Raw genomic sequence first — 20,205 nt, forward strand, 5'->3', positions numbered from 1 at the left:
GACAAACTATTGTGACCACTGAATTAGGCTTAAATCTTTTTCAAGGAAAGTATTAACATAATTTATGTGTAGATTTGTGTCCTGTATTGACCATTCAAGACAACTAAATTAACACAGTGGGTTTATTTCATGCAGTTTTTGCAATATTGAAAAATTGGATGTATTTTTGCTAATAAGTCTTCATGATTTGAGAGAGCAGTTGTTCTGGAGTAAAGCCAGCATATTTGCAGTATTTTACCATTATGAATGTTTAAAGGTTAGCTAATATAAGTAGTATAATTGAGGGAAATAAGAAACCTCAAATCCTGAGTGTAATGTGCTTCTCCTCAGAAAATCCCTGTGGCCTATTGTTCCTGTTAAATAGGATATTGTCTGTAACTGTCTTTCTAAAAATAATAACAGTAATAATCAGATTATCAATAAACAACAGGAATGCGGGAACTCTGAGTCTGCTGGAAGGCACAGTGAGGAATAATATATAGTGACTATCTGGAAAGCCAAGGGCTCTCTAGAAAATATACCATGTCAATCCCAAATTACAAAGAAGAACAGAGAGGGAGAAGAGAAAAAAGTTGTAACTGCTTGTAAGTATTCAGTGATTTGAAAATAAATCACTGCCATGTGAAGTTCCACAGAAAAATTACACCATCCAGATAGTAGTGTTGTCTGGAGGAAATAGAAGTCTTCTGTTTGGACTGTGAAAGGAGAAAACTTTAAACACAAGACAAATGCAACACAAAGTTGTTGTGCTTTTGCTCTGTGTCTTAATGAGAAGGAGGGATCTGGGGCAAGGAGAAGCCCTGGATCCCCTTGGTCTTCTAATAGCAAAGCTTTAGGGAATACTTCTCAGGGTCATTTTTGTCTAAGGATTCTAATACGGTGTATGTTGCCTAGATAGTTAGCAGGTGTCAGTGCATTTTGAACCAATAGGAAACACTAAGACACATTTTTTCCTTTTTTTTTAGTTCTTTCCATGTTACAGCTGTGTTGAAGCTTTGATTCAGAAATCTCTCAAAGGTCATATGTATACAGAGACCATATCATAATTTCTTCTGTAGTGTTCTAGCCCAGTTTGGTTTTGTGGTTGTTATTTTTATTATTTTTACTAATTCTGAGAGTTAAGCTCTATGGAGAGCAAACTATACCTGAAAGCCAAAGGTATGATGATATTGCATCAGTTAGAGGTTCAGTGAGAGCACCCTCAAACTTCCCCTCAGCAAACTAACATTTCTTTAGGCAGAACGCAGGATGTGAGTCAGCAGTAACTACTGTGCTTTGTGGCAGCCTGCTTGTTGAAGCCCAGAAAGCTTAAAAAAAAAAAAAAAGTGTATGATCTTGGTAACAGGATAATTTCTTTTAAGCCACCAAAAGAAAAAAAAGGTGACTTGCAAAAGGAGTAATTATTTTTTTTCTTCTCCCCTTTCCCTACTGCTGCCCTGGTCCCCAAAGCAATGTTGATCAAGCTTAGTAGTCAGATTTCTTGGACCCTTTGTTACCTTGACAATTCTGAACTTTCTGATGGTCATCTTCCAGCCTGATGGGAAACCACAGTACTATCCTGGTACTAGGGCATAAGCCAGACTCTGGGTTTAAAAACAGAAGAGCAGTGTTTCCTAGATGGTAACCAGAGTGTAAATGGTCTTACTTTATTAGTTTTTTTAACACTTCAGTGGGATTTGTCTAACTTGTGACACTAGCTTTGCTGCTGTGTCTCAGAGAGCTTTTGGTGGTCATTCAGGGAGCTTGCTAGTAAACAGCTGGTGAGCAAAAGACATCAACAGTTGCCTTAGCTGAGGCTCCCCATTACTCTGGATGGTTTGGATGCAGAGTAGCTAGAAAGCTTTCTGAAGCAGCATGTAAATTGAATGTAAGAAAAGGAACGTACCTTTTGAAATACCTTGGGTAATTGAGGGCTGACTGTAAGGACAGGAAGGGAAAAAATAAATGGCCTGGGAAAAATAAAACCTCTGTTATTTTGGGTGTGAGAACATGTGATCCATTTGCCTTTTGAGAAACATACATTGTTTTTGCAGTAGGCAGAGGATTAAACGATTTAGCAGAATGGTGCCTGGTGTGGGTGGAATCCACTCTCTCAGACAGTGTGGTATGATGCAGAAGATACGGTGAAGGTGAATTTTATTTAATCTCTGACACACAAACAAGTTTGGTCAGGAGGAACTATTGAGATATCTACAGTGGAGTTCATGGAGGCTTTCAGGATCATCAACAAACATCTTTCCAGGGAAGTTCCTACAAGTGCTGAGTTGATTTAGAAACACGTTATTATCTAAATGTGTTTTATCTAATTTAGCAAATGTGTATTCTTTTTTTACCATGTTAATACTGGTTTATATTTATATTAGAAAAATAGGAGCTCAAGAGTCAACTATCTTACATAGAAATGATTTAGACTGGGAAGAAAAAGCCATTTGCAACCTTTTAAGTCAGTAGGCTTTCCCCAACTTACTTGACAATCAGTTTCTTGTTTGTGTTTTTTTATGGGTTATCTACAGCAACAAAACAAATGCATGTTCTTCCCTTTATGCTTCCATTGCTTTCTCCCGTGTTTAAGGGGAGGTGGACAGAGGGGAAGGGGATCTTTTTCCTGTTGCTTTAAATAGTATTTAATTCTAACTGGGTGAATAAGACAAAAATAAGATAACAATATTAACTTGAATGTAGGTCTAATGTTTATGTATAGTTGCTTTTCTGGCTCCATACTCAGTAGTAACTCTGTGTAGTGAGATTTTCATTTTTGTGTGTGTTCGTCCATGTGTTTGATTTACAGTGGCCTTGTTGTCTACTCCGAGGGACCATTAAATTTGGACCATAAACCAGAAGATATGTCTGAACTCTTCAGACCTTTTCACACTTTGCTAAGAAAAATAAGGCAAGTAATAAAAAAGATGGTTGTAACTGCCTCTCTTCTGAAATGAAAATCAAAGGCCTAAAGAACTCATAAATGCCTAGAAAAGTGTTTGCGATGTTAACCATAAACTGTGTTATCCTCTTATCTACCCGACACATAGCCAGGAAATAACTAAATGCCGTTTTTCATTTCATGGGAGTTTTCTGAACTCTTCATCTCTCTGTGATAGTTTTTATTCTGAATACAATTTTATTACATCTCTGATTTTCCTTATGGTTGGGTGATGCCTGAAATACTAAAGTTGCTGTTTATTTTGGGGAGATCCTGTTTCTAATTAGCATCTTTGTTTCTGTTTAGCTAGGTTTATTACTTTTTCTCATTGCATTATGATGCAATACTCAGATCATTCTTAATCTAATAGAAATGACTATCAATTTTTCATATTGTGGATCTGTTTTTATAGGATGGATCATTTTATATATACTTCTTCTTACAGTGCTTCAGTCTTGGTAACCATTGGAGATGTGGGCTTTGGTTCAAGTATCAAGAGCACTAAAATTTTTTTCTTAGTTTGAGGTCTTTGGAAGACTAATTGTTACTTTGGAGAAGTTGTATTTTTAAAGATACAAGCTGTATCTTTAAAGGATCTTTATTCAGGGCTTTTTATGTTCACCCTTAATGTATTTTATCTGGATGTTTAAAAAAACCTAACTGTTTTCTAAATATTTAAGCTCTATTATTTTCTTAGAACTCAGTTTTATATACCAATTGCAAATTTTAGTCTTAGAAAACTCTAGAGATAATTTGGCAAAAGTTTTTATCTTTGGTGTCTAATTCTCAGCTGTTTATCACCTTCCCTCAATGTCATAACGACAGTTCGATGCAAGAATAGTTTCCACATCGATGTTAATCTTCTCTCACGTATTAGAGGTGAGGCATCTCCTGAGGGAGAATGCAAGCTTTGTCAGGGATGGTTCAGAGAGGAGCTGATGTCTGAAGTAAACTTCTTATGAATATCCGGACCACATTCTTTTGTATCCCTTGAAGATTTCCTATTTCTGTTTAGAAGTGATATGGATTTAGTTTTAGGTACATTAATAATATTCATCTCAGAATGAAATCTCAGAATTAAAACTGATAAATCAACATGGTTGGGGCGTTTTTTCTTGAGTGATTATGGTTTCATAAAACACTGAGTAAAGAAGAACCTGAATTGAGGAGCAAAACTGAAGTTAGAGGGGAAAAACCCCAGCCCTTTAATGGTACTGAAGCTTAAAAAACTCCATGGAATTTACATAAAAATACCTTTTTCTTCCCAATATGTGGCTAACACAGAAATTTTTACCAGCGTTCCAATGGCTCACTAAAGCCGAAATAATATTTAAAAGCTAATGTACTTGTCATAATCTGTACTTTCTGCTTACTCCTTGCATTTCACAACACAGAAAATGAAAATCAATGAAATCCGTTTATTGCTTCATCCATTTAATTTTCAATAACTCTGAACTTAATGCTTGGGTTGAAAACACATCAGTAGAATGCTTGTTTTTTCAATAACTACAGTTTTCAACACAAAAAATTAAAAGACTTGGTGGTTTGGGTTTTTTTGGAAAAGATTCTGATACACTTGAACTATATCATTTATTCTGCCAAGTGAGCATTAAAAATTGTGATTTCAGTTTTCTAGCAAAGTTTCCTAAGTGTTCTAAGTGAGATAGCATCTATCAGAGCAAAATTTTGAGCAACACTAAGATGTAATTTGAATTTGTATTTCTGGCAGTTTTTGAATTAAAGGAATGTCAAAGAACTCAAATATTTGAAGAAACAGGGCTCAAAAAGATTCTTTAGTAATACTCCTTAAAGAAGAACACATTGAATGAAAATACCCATGAGATACCAATGTGTCCAGTTCATATAGAATAATTAAATTCCTTTTAAAAGTACCTAAGCTGTCTACATTGTAACATTTTTTGTTAGCACAGATTCTTTAACTCATCAGGCTGCAGTTCCTACTCAGTGAGAACATTCACAGAAACCTGTATGGGAAGATGGAATGAGGTACTTGATATTTCTGCTCCCTAACAAAAAGGGAGCATTTTTTCCAGGAGTCTTTTCTCCAGTCTCCATCACCACTAGTTAAGGCATGAAAAAAGATTCAAGTAGTCTCCTGTTAAAATAGTTACATTCTTGTATTGCAGTTTTGTTTCTGTTGTAACAACATAGAACAACATCTTACTGCAGAATATTATCACATCCCGGTAAATTTCTTTGCAAAGCTCTATAACTTTTTAGCCAACTAAAACATTTTAACTCATGGAGTAACACCAAATATACAGCTGATTATTTTGTAGGATTACAGGCAACTTTTAAGGTGTACTATCATAAAACTTCCCTCCTGTTAAAGGCAATGATAAGTACTGTATTTATATAGATCCACCTAACTAAATCCAGAACTAGCAGAGAAGAATAGCTATTGGCTGGGAAATTTTTTGGTGCCCTACTGGTGGCTGGCAACTTTCAAAACAATTGAGACTAGAGACTCTCAGAGCAAAAGCCGTAAGTGTTCTTGTTTAGATTTTGGTGTGGTTGAGCAGCAATTGAAGACTTTGAATGTTTTAGTTAATACCTATGCCAGGTGCTTGTGTTGATTTTTATTTTAGATGTAAAACATCAGCATTGGTATATTGTACATCTACCAATGCATAATTACATAGTAGTATTTTCTCTGGCAAAAATGGTTCAAACGTCTTAGTTTAAAAGAACAAACTACTGTAGTCTGCCTGGTAAGCATACAAAACATATAATCGGGTATATGCATAGATATTTAATTCACATGCCTGTCACCTGAACGTCCTTGTGATAAAATATTACCTATACTGTATATACATTTGAGGCTACTTTACAGAGGTTTTTGAGGTGAGCAAACATGGGTTTTCACAGTACTCCTTAATTCTGCCCTTTTTTCAGAGCCCTCTGCTTGCCTGTTTGGTGTCTGTTTCTGGACTATTAGAATAGATGACAGGGTCCCTATAGATTTTAGTGGTGCAAAATCAGGCAGATTGCAAATCAAGTGGTGCAGAATCAGAGGGTGCGGGACTTGGCGCAGCACTGCAAAAGCAGGAGGATGCAAATTGCATTCCTGTACCTGCATCATGTTCTTCTGGTGGCAGTTCCATAAAGGCAGCTGTTTATGCTGTATTCGGAGCATGAACTGAAGCACGGGCTGGCAATAACAGGGGTGCTGTTCTCTGAAAACAGAAAATTTAGAATTCCAGTCAGAATAGGAGCAGGGTTAATAAAAGAGGCTTGGAGAATGTGCAAGACCAGTTCACTTGTGTTTTTGTGGCCCTGTCCACTCTTTAGCCAAATTTTGTCTTCAAATGGACATCTAGCCTTGGATCTTTGAAGAATTTCTTCACCCTAGATACTGGCAGGAGAGTAAAATGTTTATTGGTTTTGCAATAGGCAGAGTAAATTTCTACTACTGCTCATTACAAGCGGAGTACATCTTAAGAGCATGCCTTGTTTTTCTTCCAGTAGCTGTTGCCACTGGAAGAAATATGTCCCTGATATTTTCAAGGCTAGATTGCCTTCCTGTCATACTATTGCAAAAAGAGTAAAAACAAGTGAAACCTCAACATGTGCCTTTTTTAAATTCAGTGTTTTCTAAAGTCTCTGTGAGAAGGAAGTGCACTGCTGCTGTTGGGGTGTATTGCAGAAGCTGTCTTTACCTGTGGCTTCTGAATAATGAAAACAGAGGGAGAAATTTTTTTCCATATGTGTGCAGCACTTGTTTGGATCCAGTGATGAGTTAGAGATGCTTCAGCAGAAAGGAAATGAAGGGTGGAATTAACTATGGCTTAATTGAAACTGATGGTTTAATAATGATGCCTGATACTTAGTTTTAAACTTTCAGTAGTGAGATTTGATGTTTCTCTCCATATACTGGTTCACACTAATTTAATTCTTAATATCTACATAGGCATTTTACAACACTAATTGTTACTAATTAGTAACAAAAATTGTTACTAATGTTGGCAGTGAATCTTGTATAATCTAGTACACAACATATCATAAAGATAACTGTTGACCGAACATTTGTCACTTTGCAAGGAAGCTTGTATTTAAAACAGCCTGGTGAGTCTAGGGTTTTTTATGCAGAGAGGGGAAGATAATTGTCTGATCCTATTTTAGAACAAGCTGTATTTGTTAATAACAAAATTTCTGGTGTTTGAATTGAGAAAATAAGCTTATCTCCTTGAAATTTAAAGCAGGATTGTTTCTCTACTGAAATAACAGGGCTGGTGGACTACCATGTGTCATCCAACAGATTATGTATAGCAACTCTTGCAAGGCACCATGGACCTGACTGACCTTAAAAGAGATAAGGACTGTCAGCTGATTTTGTTGATTTATTTTTTTTAATCAAGCTTTATTTATTAATTCTCAAAACTGCACACACTTGCTCTTAAATTTTGAGGTGGTGTTATGGGCAGAAACAAAGAGTTCATTACTTATTTCAATGAGGCTGGTCAGTGTAAAGTAAATACATATTTCCAGCAGTTCCTTTACAGTAAACATGTGAAACTGGTATCAGATAGGTCTGTGCAGTTAGGTTCTCTGTGTCTTCAGAAAGGAAGCAGAGCAGCTCTGGCCACTCAGACATCCAGGAATCCTGGGTCCTGCCATGCGATGTTCTGAAGCCTGAATAAAAATCCCAGACTAGATGCAGAAAGTCGGAATATTCTATCTTATATTTTTACTAGGCCCGTTTCATTCCCAGATATGCTGATGTGCTTGGGTGGAAAGCAAATTCCTATGAATCTTGCTAGCATAGTCTGTGTTTGTAAAAGTTGCCAATTCTTATCTTACATGTTTTGAGAAGAGGGTATGACTGGTGTATGGAGAGGAATAGTTGATGTTTAAGCAGTTAACTGTTGGTCATTTACTGGTGTGCACATTTTCATCCCTGCAAGAAAAGATCACTGAGGATTGTTGAACATGAGGATGCCGCCTTAGTTCAGAAATTGTGAGCTACAGGCTGCTGCAAGCCAGTAGGATGCACTCAGCAGAGATCATTGTGTTGTCCTGTTCTTATGCTCGCTCTTAGAATCTTTTATCAGAGACAGGCTTTTCTGCTTGATGGATATGAAAATATATTACGTTTTTAATACCTTAAGTGAGAGGCAAGCTTAAAACCTTCACTGTTGCATTTGTGTGCTTACTCAGTTGTGGTGTTTGAAACTAAAACTCCACCCGTTTTTAAAATTCCGCATTACTTTGTTTCTGCTTATAAACTGCTACATCACAGCACTTCTGTAAAAACTGACCAAGTGTTTTTAAGTACAAAGCCTCATGGCAAAAAATCATGTTATTCTATGTTTTTATTGATTGTATTGGTGTAATTATTTCAAAAATAATAATAATACAGATATTATATGTTGGTGTTAAACTATTTTTTGTCAGGTTTTATGGTGATGTTAAAATGCTTAATTTCTTACAGAACACTCATTACTATTTGAATAAATGTCTGAGTAATGATGTGATATCATTATATACTTTGTAGACTAAAAGGAATGTATTTTAAAATATTCTAGTATGCCAGATAGTAAAGTTATAAATCAGTATTGCTAGGTAAGTGGGTCTAACAAAGAATTGCCTGTTTCCCTTTCTTACTCATAACGGAAAACATTTTCAAACTTTGGACTCAAAGGCGCATATGGAATGATTTAAAGAACTATTGACTTCTCTATTAGAGAACATGGAAACAAGTGAAAAGGTTGCATTTATTCTTATAAGGTACTTCTGTCGGCTTAGAATTTTTTTCAGGGTCATATAACTCATATAAAAGCATGATTTTTTCAAAGAAAAATTAAACGTTAATTGTATGGAATGTACATAACTACAAAACTGTATGTTCTCTACTTTTTCTGGCTTAAACATGCTTATCTAAACTGTTACCTTTTTAAAATTGCAGGGTGGCTGATATATGAGTCAGATACTAGTGATGTATTTTGGGGGGCATTGTGGTCTTTTAGTGATAGTACTTGGAAAAATGTGGTCTTTGAGTTAACAAGTTAAGAATGCAAGTCATTGACTGGAAATCAACATGTGATGTGTGTTGAATGTTTCTTTGGGGGTTTTCTTTGGTACTTTTGTTCAGACTGAAGTTACTCCTTTAAGGGAATTCTTTTAATATGATGTTGATGTTATGCCAGCTGTATGTCACCTGCTAGCCAGTGATCTCTAAAGACATGTGGAGTGCTGGACTTCTAGCCTCTCTTTAAGCTGAAGGTCTTCCTTTTCCTATCCCTTCATTTATGTTAAAATATACTTGGTGGTCTTCAAAAATATTGACAGCAGTTCTTGACAGGATATTTTTATATGTGGTTTCTAATTGAGAAGCATAGTGTAAATAAAACTCAGACCTAAAATTAAGTGCTGCTAGGTCTGTGGTTTTGTTTTAAAGTTATAAATCACTTAACTGTTATTTGAGGCTCTTATGTTTTGGTTTTAGGTGCTCGTAGTCTGAAACTGCAACACTGGGGACACTTGATAAAGCTGGAGAATGCTGCATGTCTCTAGAAAAAGTGGTTTAGTAAACATGTAAATTTTTTAGGCCTGCCTGATTCTTAACATCAAGCAGAAGCTTAACTCCCTGATGACTGAGTGGTGTAGTTTAACCCCAGCTGGCAAGTAAGCAGTACACAGTTGCCTGCTCACTTCTCCTCAGGATAGGGGCGAGAATTGGAAGAGTAACAGTGAGAAAACTTGTGGGTTGAGATAAAGTTTAATAAGTAAAGCAAAAGCCATGCGCACAAGCAAAGCAAACCAAGGAATCCTTTTGGCAGGCAGGTGTTTAGCCACCTCCATGAAAAATCGGGAAACATTTCTTCACTGCAAGGGTGGTCAAGCATTGGAACAGGCTGCCCAGGGAGGTGGTGGAATCACAGTCTCTGAAAGTGTTTAAAAAAGTGTAGATGTGGTGCTTAGAGATGTGGTCTAGTGATGGACTTGGCAGACCTGGGCTAACTGTTGGACTTGATGGTCTTAAAGGTTTCTTCCAACCTAAATGATTTTATGAAAGCAAGGCTCTGTTGCCTGTACTGGTTAGTTGGGAAGACCAATGTCATCACTCCGAATGTTCCCCCCCTTCCTCCTTCTTCCCCCAACTTTATATGCTGAGCAGGGTGTCCCATAATATAGAATATCCCTTGGGTCAGGTGGGGCAGGGCTGTCCCAGCTGGGTTACTTTCCAGCTTCTTGTGCCCCACCCCCTCACCCACTTGGTAGGGTGAGAGGCAGAAAAGGCCTTGGCTCTGTGTGAGCACTGCTCAGCGTTTATGAAAACATCCCTGTCTTATGGATACTGGTTTTAGCACAGATCCGAAACATGGCCCCATACTAAGTACTATGAAGAAAATTAACTCTCTCCCAGCCAAAACCAGCATAGTTACATATTTGACGCAGGAGTGAACCAACTTCCAATCCTGGTTTCAGTGAACAGGCTTCCAAGACATCAGTGTTGTAGAAGTGATATTAGTATTTTATAATATTCTTTTTATCTGACTATTTAATGGTGTAAAACTTAGGCAGTACTTTTTACAGAACAGTTTTCAGAATCTACTATAAAGGATAGCAAATCGGTTTGCTAATCAGAGTCAAATTTGTGAATTAAATTAAAATGACACTATATCTAACTGTGGGTAACACTATATGTAAATGGGGAAAGATCCATTTTGGGGCATGTTTTGATTCATTTTGGGTCTTCATTGCAGGAATTAAGTAATTTGGTACTCTGTATTTGCATGAATGATGTCAAAATCAGGCATCAGCAATCACATGTTGTGAATATGAATGTCAAGTGCACCTTGAGTTACACAGCTGAGAGTACTCTGTGCCCTCAGGTTCTGGCTTTCTGTACTAACAGTAAAAAGCTTTTTTAAGATCTGTAAGGTCAGTTCCTCCTATGATTGTAAATGCACAGTGATGTGTGTATTTCTCTATTTTCAGGGATCTACTTCAGACATTAACTGAGGATGAACTGCACACACTAGAACGTAACCTCTGCATCTCTCAAGATTTGGATTTTCCAGTCAGAGCAGATCCTGAAGCACCCTCTGTCATTACACCAGGCATAGCTGCGACTTTGCCTGCTAAGGAGCTTTCAGCAAAAGCTGAAAATACAGAGGCTGAGCTGGCTTGTTCTATGCAGTATGATGAACAGGAGCTGGAACAGCTGAACAGGATGGTACACAGAGTTGGAGATGAAATGTCTTCTCTGCTTTCCCCTCCAAGCATCTGTCAATCTCCAGCTCACAGGCCTAGCCTAAGAAATAGTTCTAGCACAGAGGCTTCACCAACAAGACACCATCTTGACAATTTAGCTGATGAAGACGACAGAGTATTTTTTATGGATGACCTAGATGGAGCAGGAGAAGCTCTTGCTGGGTTGGATTCAGTAAGTGATACTTTTGCTTGGGTGAATAACCCTTGCCATGATTCAAAACAGAACCTGCAATATAGAGATGCTTTGCTATACGAGAATGGCCACCAGACAGAGGAAACTGTGCTTTTAAAAGATGCTGAAAGTGACTTAAGCAATAATAACAATATTGAAGATAGCAAACAGATATCTGGTGTTTCAGTTCAGAATTCATGCAGCTGTCTAGAAGGTCCGGACTCGCAATTGTACCTCAATGGCTGGGATGCATACGCTGATGACGCAGAAATGGCGGAAGTGATAGCTCACAGGACAGGAGGAATGAAAATATCTGCTACTGTAATATTCAATCCTAAATCTCCCTCTAGCTCAGAATCCCCAGTAACAACTCCAGAAGCAGCTATTAGTTGTGTTCCTGGATCTGCTAATCCATTAGCAAATGAGGAGGAGGATGAATCCCATAAACTCAGTATAGCTGCCACAAACTGTCTAATTAATTCCTGTGTGTGTTGTGGCAGCTGTGAAGACAGCAGGGAGGACAGTGTTGAAGGTTTAAAGACTAAACATTCTGCAGGAGGTGTAGTGAATGCTTCATACACATTAGTAAAGTCTAAGGAAATGGACCATGTAGATAACTTGGACAATTCAGTCCCTGCAAAGGAAACATTAAAACCCGAAAGTTCTGCTTTGTTAGCAGAAGGAGACTTGGGCAGGGAAGAGCAAAACCTGCCAGTCTCCTCTAAGTGCCTGGCACATTCCTCAGGTTCGCAGGTAGGAGCAGAAAATGACTCACAGGGAGAAGCAGAAAGCATCTCAAATCAGCAGCAGAAGTGGGAGAAGAGAAAACAACTAAGTGAGAAAAAACTGGACACCAATGAAGATGCTAATAGTGAGAGGACAGCAAAGGAAGATGTAAAGTCAAGATCTAGTTCAAGGTAAGAGCCGCTTAATGTCTCAGTAGAAATTTGCTTGTAAAGAAGTTCCTATATTCCTGTACTTCAGTGATTGGTGTATAATGTTGATTTTAAAGAAAATATGTGGTGCAGGATTAAGGAATTTATCAATATTCTTTTTTTTAATGCAAGTAGCTTTTTATTTGACTTAATTAAATCTCTTTCGGAAAACATGTGGAGAACACCTGGATTCTAATCATATGGCGTCTACATCATTGAAATCAATGTTACATTACCAGTTTAATGTAACAGAGTGCATTGCTGCTAAATGTTACCCAGGTCATTATCTCTGTGGTACTCTGCTGTTTTGCAGGAAAAGTGGCTGGCAGATAATGAAAAGTGAACTTGTGCGTCACTGCACAGGATTAAATTGGGATCTGAACACATCTTACCTAGCTTCATTTGAGGGAATGGGATTGATCTGATAATGTAGCCTGGGGGCACAAATGTATTTGTGAATGCCTCTGTGCTGAAGGAGCCTAATAGAGTGCAGAAGCAGCTATATATTTAATGGAAATGAGGAACTAGATGATAGGGAGAGACCATAATAATAGTTGTATTAAAGTGCCATGCTTCAGCTCAACTTTGATTAGACGTTAGGGATCATATACGCATCAGTAGGAAACAAGACGTCATTTTGTTTTACTGTTCAGAAGATAACCTGTTTCCTAGTGAGTAAAGTCCTCAGTTTCCCTGAAGTATTAATATCATAAAGCAGGGGAAAGAATTTAAAAGGAAGTTGTTGTTGTTTTTCTGTATTTCCGTGACAGTTACCTTCTGTTGTGCCTCACTGTGTCAGTACTGTGGAGATCATGTGTGTGATGCAGTATCTCTCTTCGTTATATGTGTATAGAGTTCAGGATAACACAGTGGGGGATAGCATGAACCATGAAGCATTGTCACAGTATGAAGGCTACAGAAATAAACACTCTTTTAATAAGACCTATTGAATTATGAAATATTTTACTGGTAGTAGAAAAAGAATCAAGAGTTTTTTTACAGTGGAGTTAATTCCTCTTGTGTACATCACAACTTCGTGTGCACAAAACTCAACTTTTGAGTAGGTAGTTTTATTTATCTCATTATTCTGAGTATTTGCAGTCTTAGGCTTCAAGTATCATATTCAAGGCCTTACAGCAGGGTTTCTGAATGGACTTCATTTTAAGAAGTAATTCACAAATCCCTTTGTTTCATGCTTTGGCAACACTTAGTGGAATATTGCTTATAAGTAATTATTGTATGTTTGATTAGACTCCTGATAAATTATACATTGTTTACAAAACTCGGGCGATTTGTCTAATAATTTTTGCCCTGGGTAGGATATTAAGCGAAACTTGTGAGAACAAGTTTGCAAAAGGTAATAAAATTATATATATAAGCTGTTTTTTCAGCTTCCATGGTTTGTGGGTGTAATAACTTCTTCTCCACATGTTTGTCCAGCCTCTGTTAATACTGTGTAAAAACTCTGTATGAGAATTGTCCTTTTACACAGTTCTGTATGTCTGTGTACCTCTGTATCCTTTCGTTTGCTCTGGACCTGGTTCTTAATAGTTTCATTGAATGACTCCTAGTTCCTGCCTGCCCTCTCCATGCTGGTTGTGATGTAGACCTCAGTCACACTTGTCTGTGTGGTTACTTTTTCAGGTTGGAGAAGTCACAGCCTACTTGATCAGGAGTTATCTGTAGCTTTGATCATTCCTTTTGTCTTGCTCTAAACTTTTTTCAGTTACACTGTTTCCTTCTGGAGATAAGTGAATCAGAACTACACTTAAGATAGGAGCAAACCATGGATTTGCACAGTGGCATAATAGTTTTCTCTTCGTTTTCCAATGGCTCCCATTATTTCACTTTGGAGTTTTTACCTTGTGGTGATCTTAGAGTTTGAGTTGCCTGCCAAAACCCTAAGATCCTGTTTGTGAGCTCAGATGTTGTCATTCTATATCTGATGCTAAAATTGTTCTCCCTGTGTTTACCAGTTGAATCTTATGTTGCCATTTTATTACCTGTCATTCAGACTTTAAGATCCTCTGCAGTTCTTCAGTCTGCTGTTATTGTTACTACCCTAAAAAATTTTGCACCAGTAGCGACCTTTCAGACTTCATTTCTCGCCCTGTTTTTGCAGATCGTATGTGAAAACAAAACCCCCAGGGTCCTAAAGAATTTCAGCAGTGGCACCCTGCTGTTCTGAGAAGTGGTTCTTTAACAGTTCCTCCCTATATATGGTTAAGAATTATTTATCTGTTTTGGGACTCTGCTCTTATGCTATAGCACCTTAGTTTTCTTGAAAGTCTTCAGTGAGGTGTTTTGACAGAACCTGTTTGGAAATACAGAGGATGCTAGCCAAATTACCATTCTTCACAAGCTTCTTGACCCCTTCAGAGAACTTCCAAGAGGCTCCCTCTGCAGCAGCCATGTTACTACTTCTCAGGCAGACCTTCTCGTTATTGGCTACCTGTTTTAGCTTCTGATATATTCTGTTCAGTTGCTTGGTACGATCATCAGGCTCACAGAGCTGGAGTTGTTTGAATCCCCTTGGAGTCCTTTCTGTTTTTAGAGATTGCCACCTTTTAAACTCCAGGCATCAAGGAGGTTTTAAATGAGAGGTTAATTAATCTGATCCATTCTTCAGCTCTCCTAAAGCTTTTAGGTGAATATTTTTGAATATTTTGTTAACAAGGTAGTAGGTCTCGCCTGTTTTCACCATAGCCTCTTCCACAGTTACTTTGTCGATTACATCTAATTTTCTCTTTTCATTATTAGGAGTACGGTACCTTTGTTATTAATTGGCAAATATTCAATCTTTGCAGAAGTGGAGAAATGGGGATGGAGGCATTTTGTTACTACGTTGTTGCTCCTTTATTTGGAAGCATTCTCATATAGTCCTTCCGTATATTCTGTGAAAGAGAGATGCTGGGGATCTACTGAGGACTACATTAAAAAATTCTGTATGTGTAGATCCCTAGTTTTCTCATATATCTATATATAGATTTGTTTCTTACCTCTGAATCACTAGTCATGTTATCGTTAAAAGAGATAATTCAGTTACAAAACAGAACTTTGTGGACCTTTTCTTACTCATGCTGCTTGGGCAGTGACTAATCACTGCTTTTCAATGGTATTTTTAAATTGGAAGATCACATTAGGCTTCGTCGACTGCTCCCTATTAACATGCTTGTGAATGCCAACTTAACCATAGGGGAAATGTTGGAGACAGTAGATTATTTTCAGAATGATGGACCCATTAGCTAGAACAATAAGCAATCTAATATACGTGGAATAGCTGCAGGATATGCTCATTCATCAAACTGAAAAATGTATTTACTTTCTGGTTACTGTAAGTCACCAACTAGAGGAGAAAATTTTCTTTCCCTTGTCAGAGTCAAGCAGCTGTCAAATGTGTCTGTCATGGCACAAACTGTTTCTTCTAGTAAATCAGTTCCTGTATTATGCAATATGACATAGGTATAATTTCAACGATCCAGTCAGGTGTACTGTAATTAATCCTTAAATCTGAAATACCTAGTATTTCAGACTTCTCTAGTTAGCCTCGATATTCAGTGGAGTTTAAAATAGAGCTTATATACTCTTCTGCTTAAGATGTAGGTATTGACATGTCTTTACTACGTTGGTTTTTAAGTCATAGCTAGTATGTCTTTCTCCATTATTTGCCTGTAAGTATCTGAAAGACATAAAACAATTAAGGGCACAGTCTTGTACAGTAGTATTAATGAGATGCATATATGAGAAAAGCGTTAGCAAAGATGTAGTCTTTATCTGATCTGCTGAAGGGACAATGTGATTAGTAAAGGCTCTCATGCAGCAAAACAAAACTGTTCAAGGGGGGAGACAATCTAAGTATAGCACAGAAGATGAGAAAACTATGTCAAAGCAGCATTTGGTGTTTTGGGGGTAAAAAAGAACGTAAGTTAACAGCAAGACCGGGGGTAAAAAAAGATAAGTAGCACCAAAACCAAGTTTTAGATCTGTATCTAGTATTCCTTCTTTTCAACTGGAAGCGAACTATACAAATTTTTTTAAATGCTCATTCTGTCGTAGTATTCTGCCTGGTTTTTCCAAGGGGTAAGAACGTTATGAAGAATGAAGATCGTGGTCTTTTGGTGTTTTGGAAATACTTGGCTTTTTGTTCTTTCCAGAGTTGAAGAGTCCTTGTAAAACTGCTGATTCTTCTACATGTTTTATGAAGTTTGGCACTTTGTTTCATATTGTCATGCAATGCTATTGTTTTCACATTGTAGTCTTAAATAACTGGTTCTTTTGTATGTTTGTTTATCTTCATATTGACCTTAAAGCAGTTCTGATAAAGAAAAAGGGGGTTTAAATATAGTTTCTCTCCTTTCCACTGCAGATCTATTATGTCTAGCTTAAACTATACTTTTTTTTTTGCTCTTTATCTGTTTGTTGAATGTATTCTTGATGAAGCCTTTTACAATGCACCTGAGAACTGGTAAAAGGAGCTGAAACTGGTAGCAAAGAGAACTTCTTACCTTCTTACTTTCTGCAAGCTCTACCTGTGTCCGTTGTCTGTTAGGTGCTGGTGCTGTTCACATTTATTTGTGGGGGCTTAAAAAATAGAAGATTTCACCATATGCTTTTGTTTTTTGAGGAGGAGGAATAAGGCATGCTTGAAAAGCGTGTTTTGCTGTTTGCTGATCTGTGTTGCAATTCTAGAACAAGATAAATATTTTTTTTCTTCTCCAGCTTGGTATTCAAGTTGTCCCATTTCTTAGCGTTGCAATTCTGTAGTCTAAAATTGTATATATTGTTTAGTTATATGTTACGATAGTATATACTGTGAAATACTTAAATTTATATTTCCTCAGCATATTAGAATGACTTTGTAAAAAGATGAATACCTGTTTTATACATTTGGTTTCTAATTTTGCCTCTTCTGGCTGTATTTTATTCACTCCTTAGCAACGTGTAATGTATGTGCACATTCTCAGTACAGCAACTTTAACATAAGTCATTCCACCTTTATAAAGGCATGGAAAAACATTTGTATTTCTGGGGTGGCTAGCATTTACATTTATAAAACACACACACGCACATTACCTTTCTAGCTTGTCTTTTAGTTTATAGCATTTGATTCTACAAGTGCTCCTTTATCTGAACTAGATTAATTGATATTGCAATGCAAATTAACTTCATTAAATGTCTTGAGTTCATGCTTTCCCTATAATATTCTCATCACAGTAAAACTTAAAGTGTGTGTGCTTTTTACATTGCAAAGTTGCCTTTTCCATAGAAATTAATGGACAGCTGTGCATGTTCACATAAACAAAAACATGTCTGCTTAGTGTCTTGTACTGATTACTCTTTTAACTAGCTATTCAGGACTAAGAAAACTTCTCATCAGCAAGTAGGAAAGAGTTGATTGGGAACAAAATATCAGCCTTTCAACTGCAAAACTTCCCTTAAGCAATCCTTTAGCTAGCTGTTGATTAAAATTTCTCTGTTCCCCTTCTAGTATTCTGTTTCTTTTTGTTGTGTAACTGGCCAAATTCAGATTCAGTATAAAATATTTTTTTCAGTCCCACTTTCCCTTCTTCTTAACAATACAAGTCTCAAATTTATAGTGGCAGTGTTTGACCTTGTCTGTAGAATGCTGATTTTGTGCGGTATCTGATCACCTAAGTGCTGTTACAAAGCCCATGCAAATAAAAGGTGTCTGTTGTATATCAGCTTCCCTTTTACTAGGTCCATACATCCACTGCAGCAGCAATGAACTGCATTAACTCTTAATATAGAGATTCCTGAAATTAATATAGTAGGTAAAACAGTTTTAAAAGCCACTTACTTGAGTGGATTCAGTGTAGCTAACGCATGAGGCTTTAGAGTTTGCTCTCCTTCAGTGAGACAGAGAAAGTCTGTGCCATATTAATTAATGTAACATGGAATGAAAGTGTAACGCAAGTAGTAACATTCATAAAGAAACCATCCCCTGAAACAGCCGGAGGTTTAATTACATGTGAGGGGCTAGAAACACATTTCCAGTGGAAAAGAGCTCACAAGCCAGGATAAAGGTGGCTTTCAGTTTGTTTTCATTTCAATAGTTACACAAAAATGGCCAACAGCTTTAATTAAATGGTCGTTAGTTCAGTCTGCCAGTATTCCATGAAGAGTGGCAGCCACATCACCCTGTGTCACTTTGCTTGTGTTGCCTCAAATTTTTGTCCTCTGCTTTTATCAGAAGTGCTGAAGAATTCTATTTTGGTGAGCATGGATAATGATTTTATCCCATGCTAGAATGTAATTTTTAAAATATCACTGTAGGCATTTAAGACCTCACAAATGAAACAAACTTTTGCCACCTTAGACAGCTTAAACAGTCCTATGAACCCCAATACAACACTGCATTAATTTCAAATGAGCATGAGATGTGGTGAAGTTCAGATTGCCTGTGGGCTGGTGTGGGAAGAAAGGTTTAGCTACTATCAGCTATAGAATGTGTCTATATGCTTGTGCCTTCTCTTCTTATAATTGTGCTAATGAACATGCATGCTAAGCCATCAGCTGATAACAGGAATCGAGAGTTGGGGAAAGCAGGGCAATTCAGCTCAGGAAGTACCAGCATCTTAGAAAAGCAGAGAAGAATCTTCGGGCAGACACTAATGAGAAGAAATTCTACAAAGAGTTTAGTAGTCTGCGTGTACTGAGAAGGAATGCCATGAGTATGTCAGGAGTCTTTTTTTGTTATGTTTTTTTAAGAAGCTATTTAGTACATCACTGAGAAGGTATATAACAGTTATCATTATTGCATTCCTATTTCTTGGTACTAAATAAACACAGAATTTCTTATCTGAAGAGTTACAGCTTGAATATTAACCAGAAATAAACATTGTAAATAATATATGTTATTTCTGGTTCAAAAATATGATATGTATTGGTACACAGGAGTGAGAAAAATGTTTACACATTGTGATTGTCTAATCTACACATCGTTTATTACAATAAACTAACTTTTGTGAGCATGGTTTGTGTCTAGTGTGTCCAAGCAGTTTACATTGCCAAATGATGACTGACCAGATGGTTATCTAATCCTGAAATCAGCAGACAGCTCAGCATGGCCAGGTTTGGGCACCAAGTAAAAGATGGAGTCGTGGAAAATGAAGGCATTTATGATGCAGTTTAGAATGGCACACCGTGTTAAGACAAGGCTTAAAATGAGATGAGATGGTGGAGCTGATGAGAGGAAGTTATGCAGATAGTGACTGGTTAGAGGTGAGAGAGGATTCAAATGAGGGGAAAAGTAGCATGGGGAAGAGGTTTGAGATGAGGCTTGTAAGCTGGTCAGAGGCCATCTGTGAAGATGAAAATAGAAGTACCACTGAGATCATTGATAATGTAAGCTGGTTGTGTACCATTGTGTTCAGAAGTTACTCATCAGGTTTACTATCAAGGGTCCAGCACTCTGTGCCACCGTTGTTATTTTGCCTTCTGGCTTGGACTGTCCACTCCACAAAGTTAGCTCAGGATAGAAAGTGGTTTCGTGACTCTAGGACAATGTTTGACAATAAATAATAACTGCTCTTAATAGAGAGATGGTACTTAGGGTTATGGTTTGTTGGTTTATGTTTTAGCCTAGAGCATTTAACTCTCAAAAAATGTATGAGATCTTTGAGTTCTTATCAAAAGTGATAGCCCTTTGTGTTGTGTATAAGAGCTGAAAACCTCAAATTATTTAAAACAAAACAAACAATCTAGAAAACCAGAACCTAAGAAAGTTGAATTTAAGTTTTTAAGTAGTTTCATAATTTTGTTTCATGTGCTGTTGGTAACACATATTTTGACTGGATTTCAAATATATCAGGCAGAGCTCTGCAGAAAGCACTGAAAGACAGCAAACCTGACATCTTTCAGAAAAACTTTTACTACCTAAATCAGCTGACAGGATTGTTACACTGGAAAAACCTGGAAAT

At 37.2% G+C, this 20,205-nt stretch overlaps 1 protein-coding gene across 4 annotated transcripts in view; it reads left to right on the forward strand.

The window, feature by feature from the left end:
* The window catches only part of ZFYVE28 (zinc finger FYVE-type containing 28), a 165,867-nt gene that overhangs the window by 109,441 nt on the left and 36,221 nt on the right, over positions 1–20,205 (forward strand). For all 4 annotated transcript variants that reach the window (XM_037386406.1, XM_037386415.1, XM_037386421.1 and 1 more), the window contains exons 7-8: positions 2,789–2,890; positions 10,883–12,247. In XM_037386406.1, coding sequence (XP_037242303.1) covers positions 2,789–2,890; positions 10,883–12,247 — 1,467 coding nt within the window. The remainder of the gene's footprint in view (positions 1–2,788; positions 2,891–10,882; positions 12,248–20,205) is intronic.

This window comes from Falco rusticolus, chromosome 1, assembly GCF_015220075.1.
Source record: "Falco rusticolus isolate bFalRus1 chromosome 1, bFalRus1.pri, whole genome shotgun sequence".
In the NCBI taxonomy this organism is placed as follows: domain Eukaryota; kingdom Metazoa; phylum Chordata; class Aves; order Falconiformes; family Falconidae; genus Falco; species Falco rusticolus.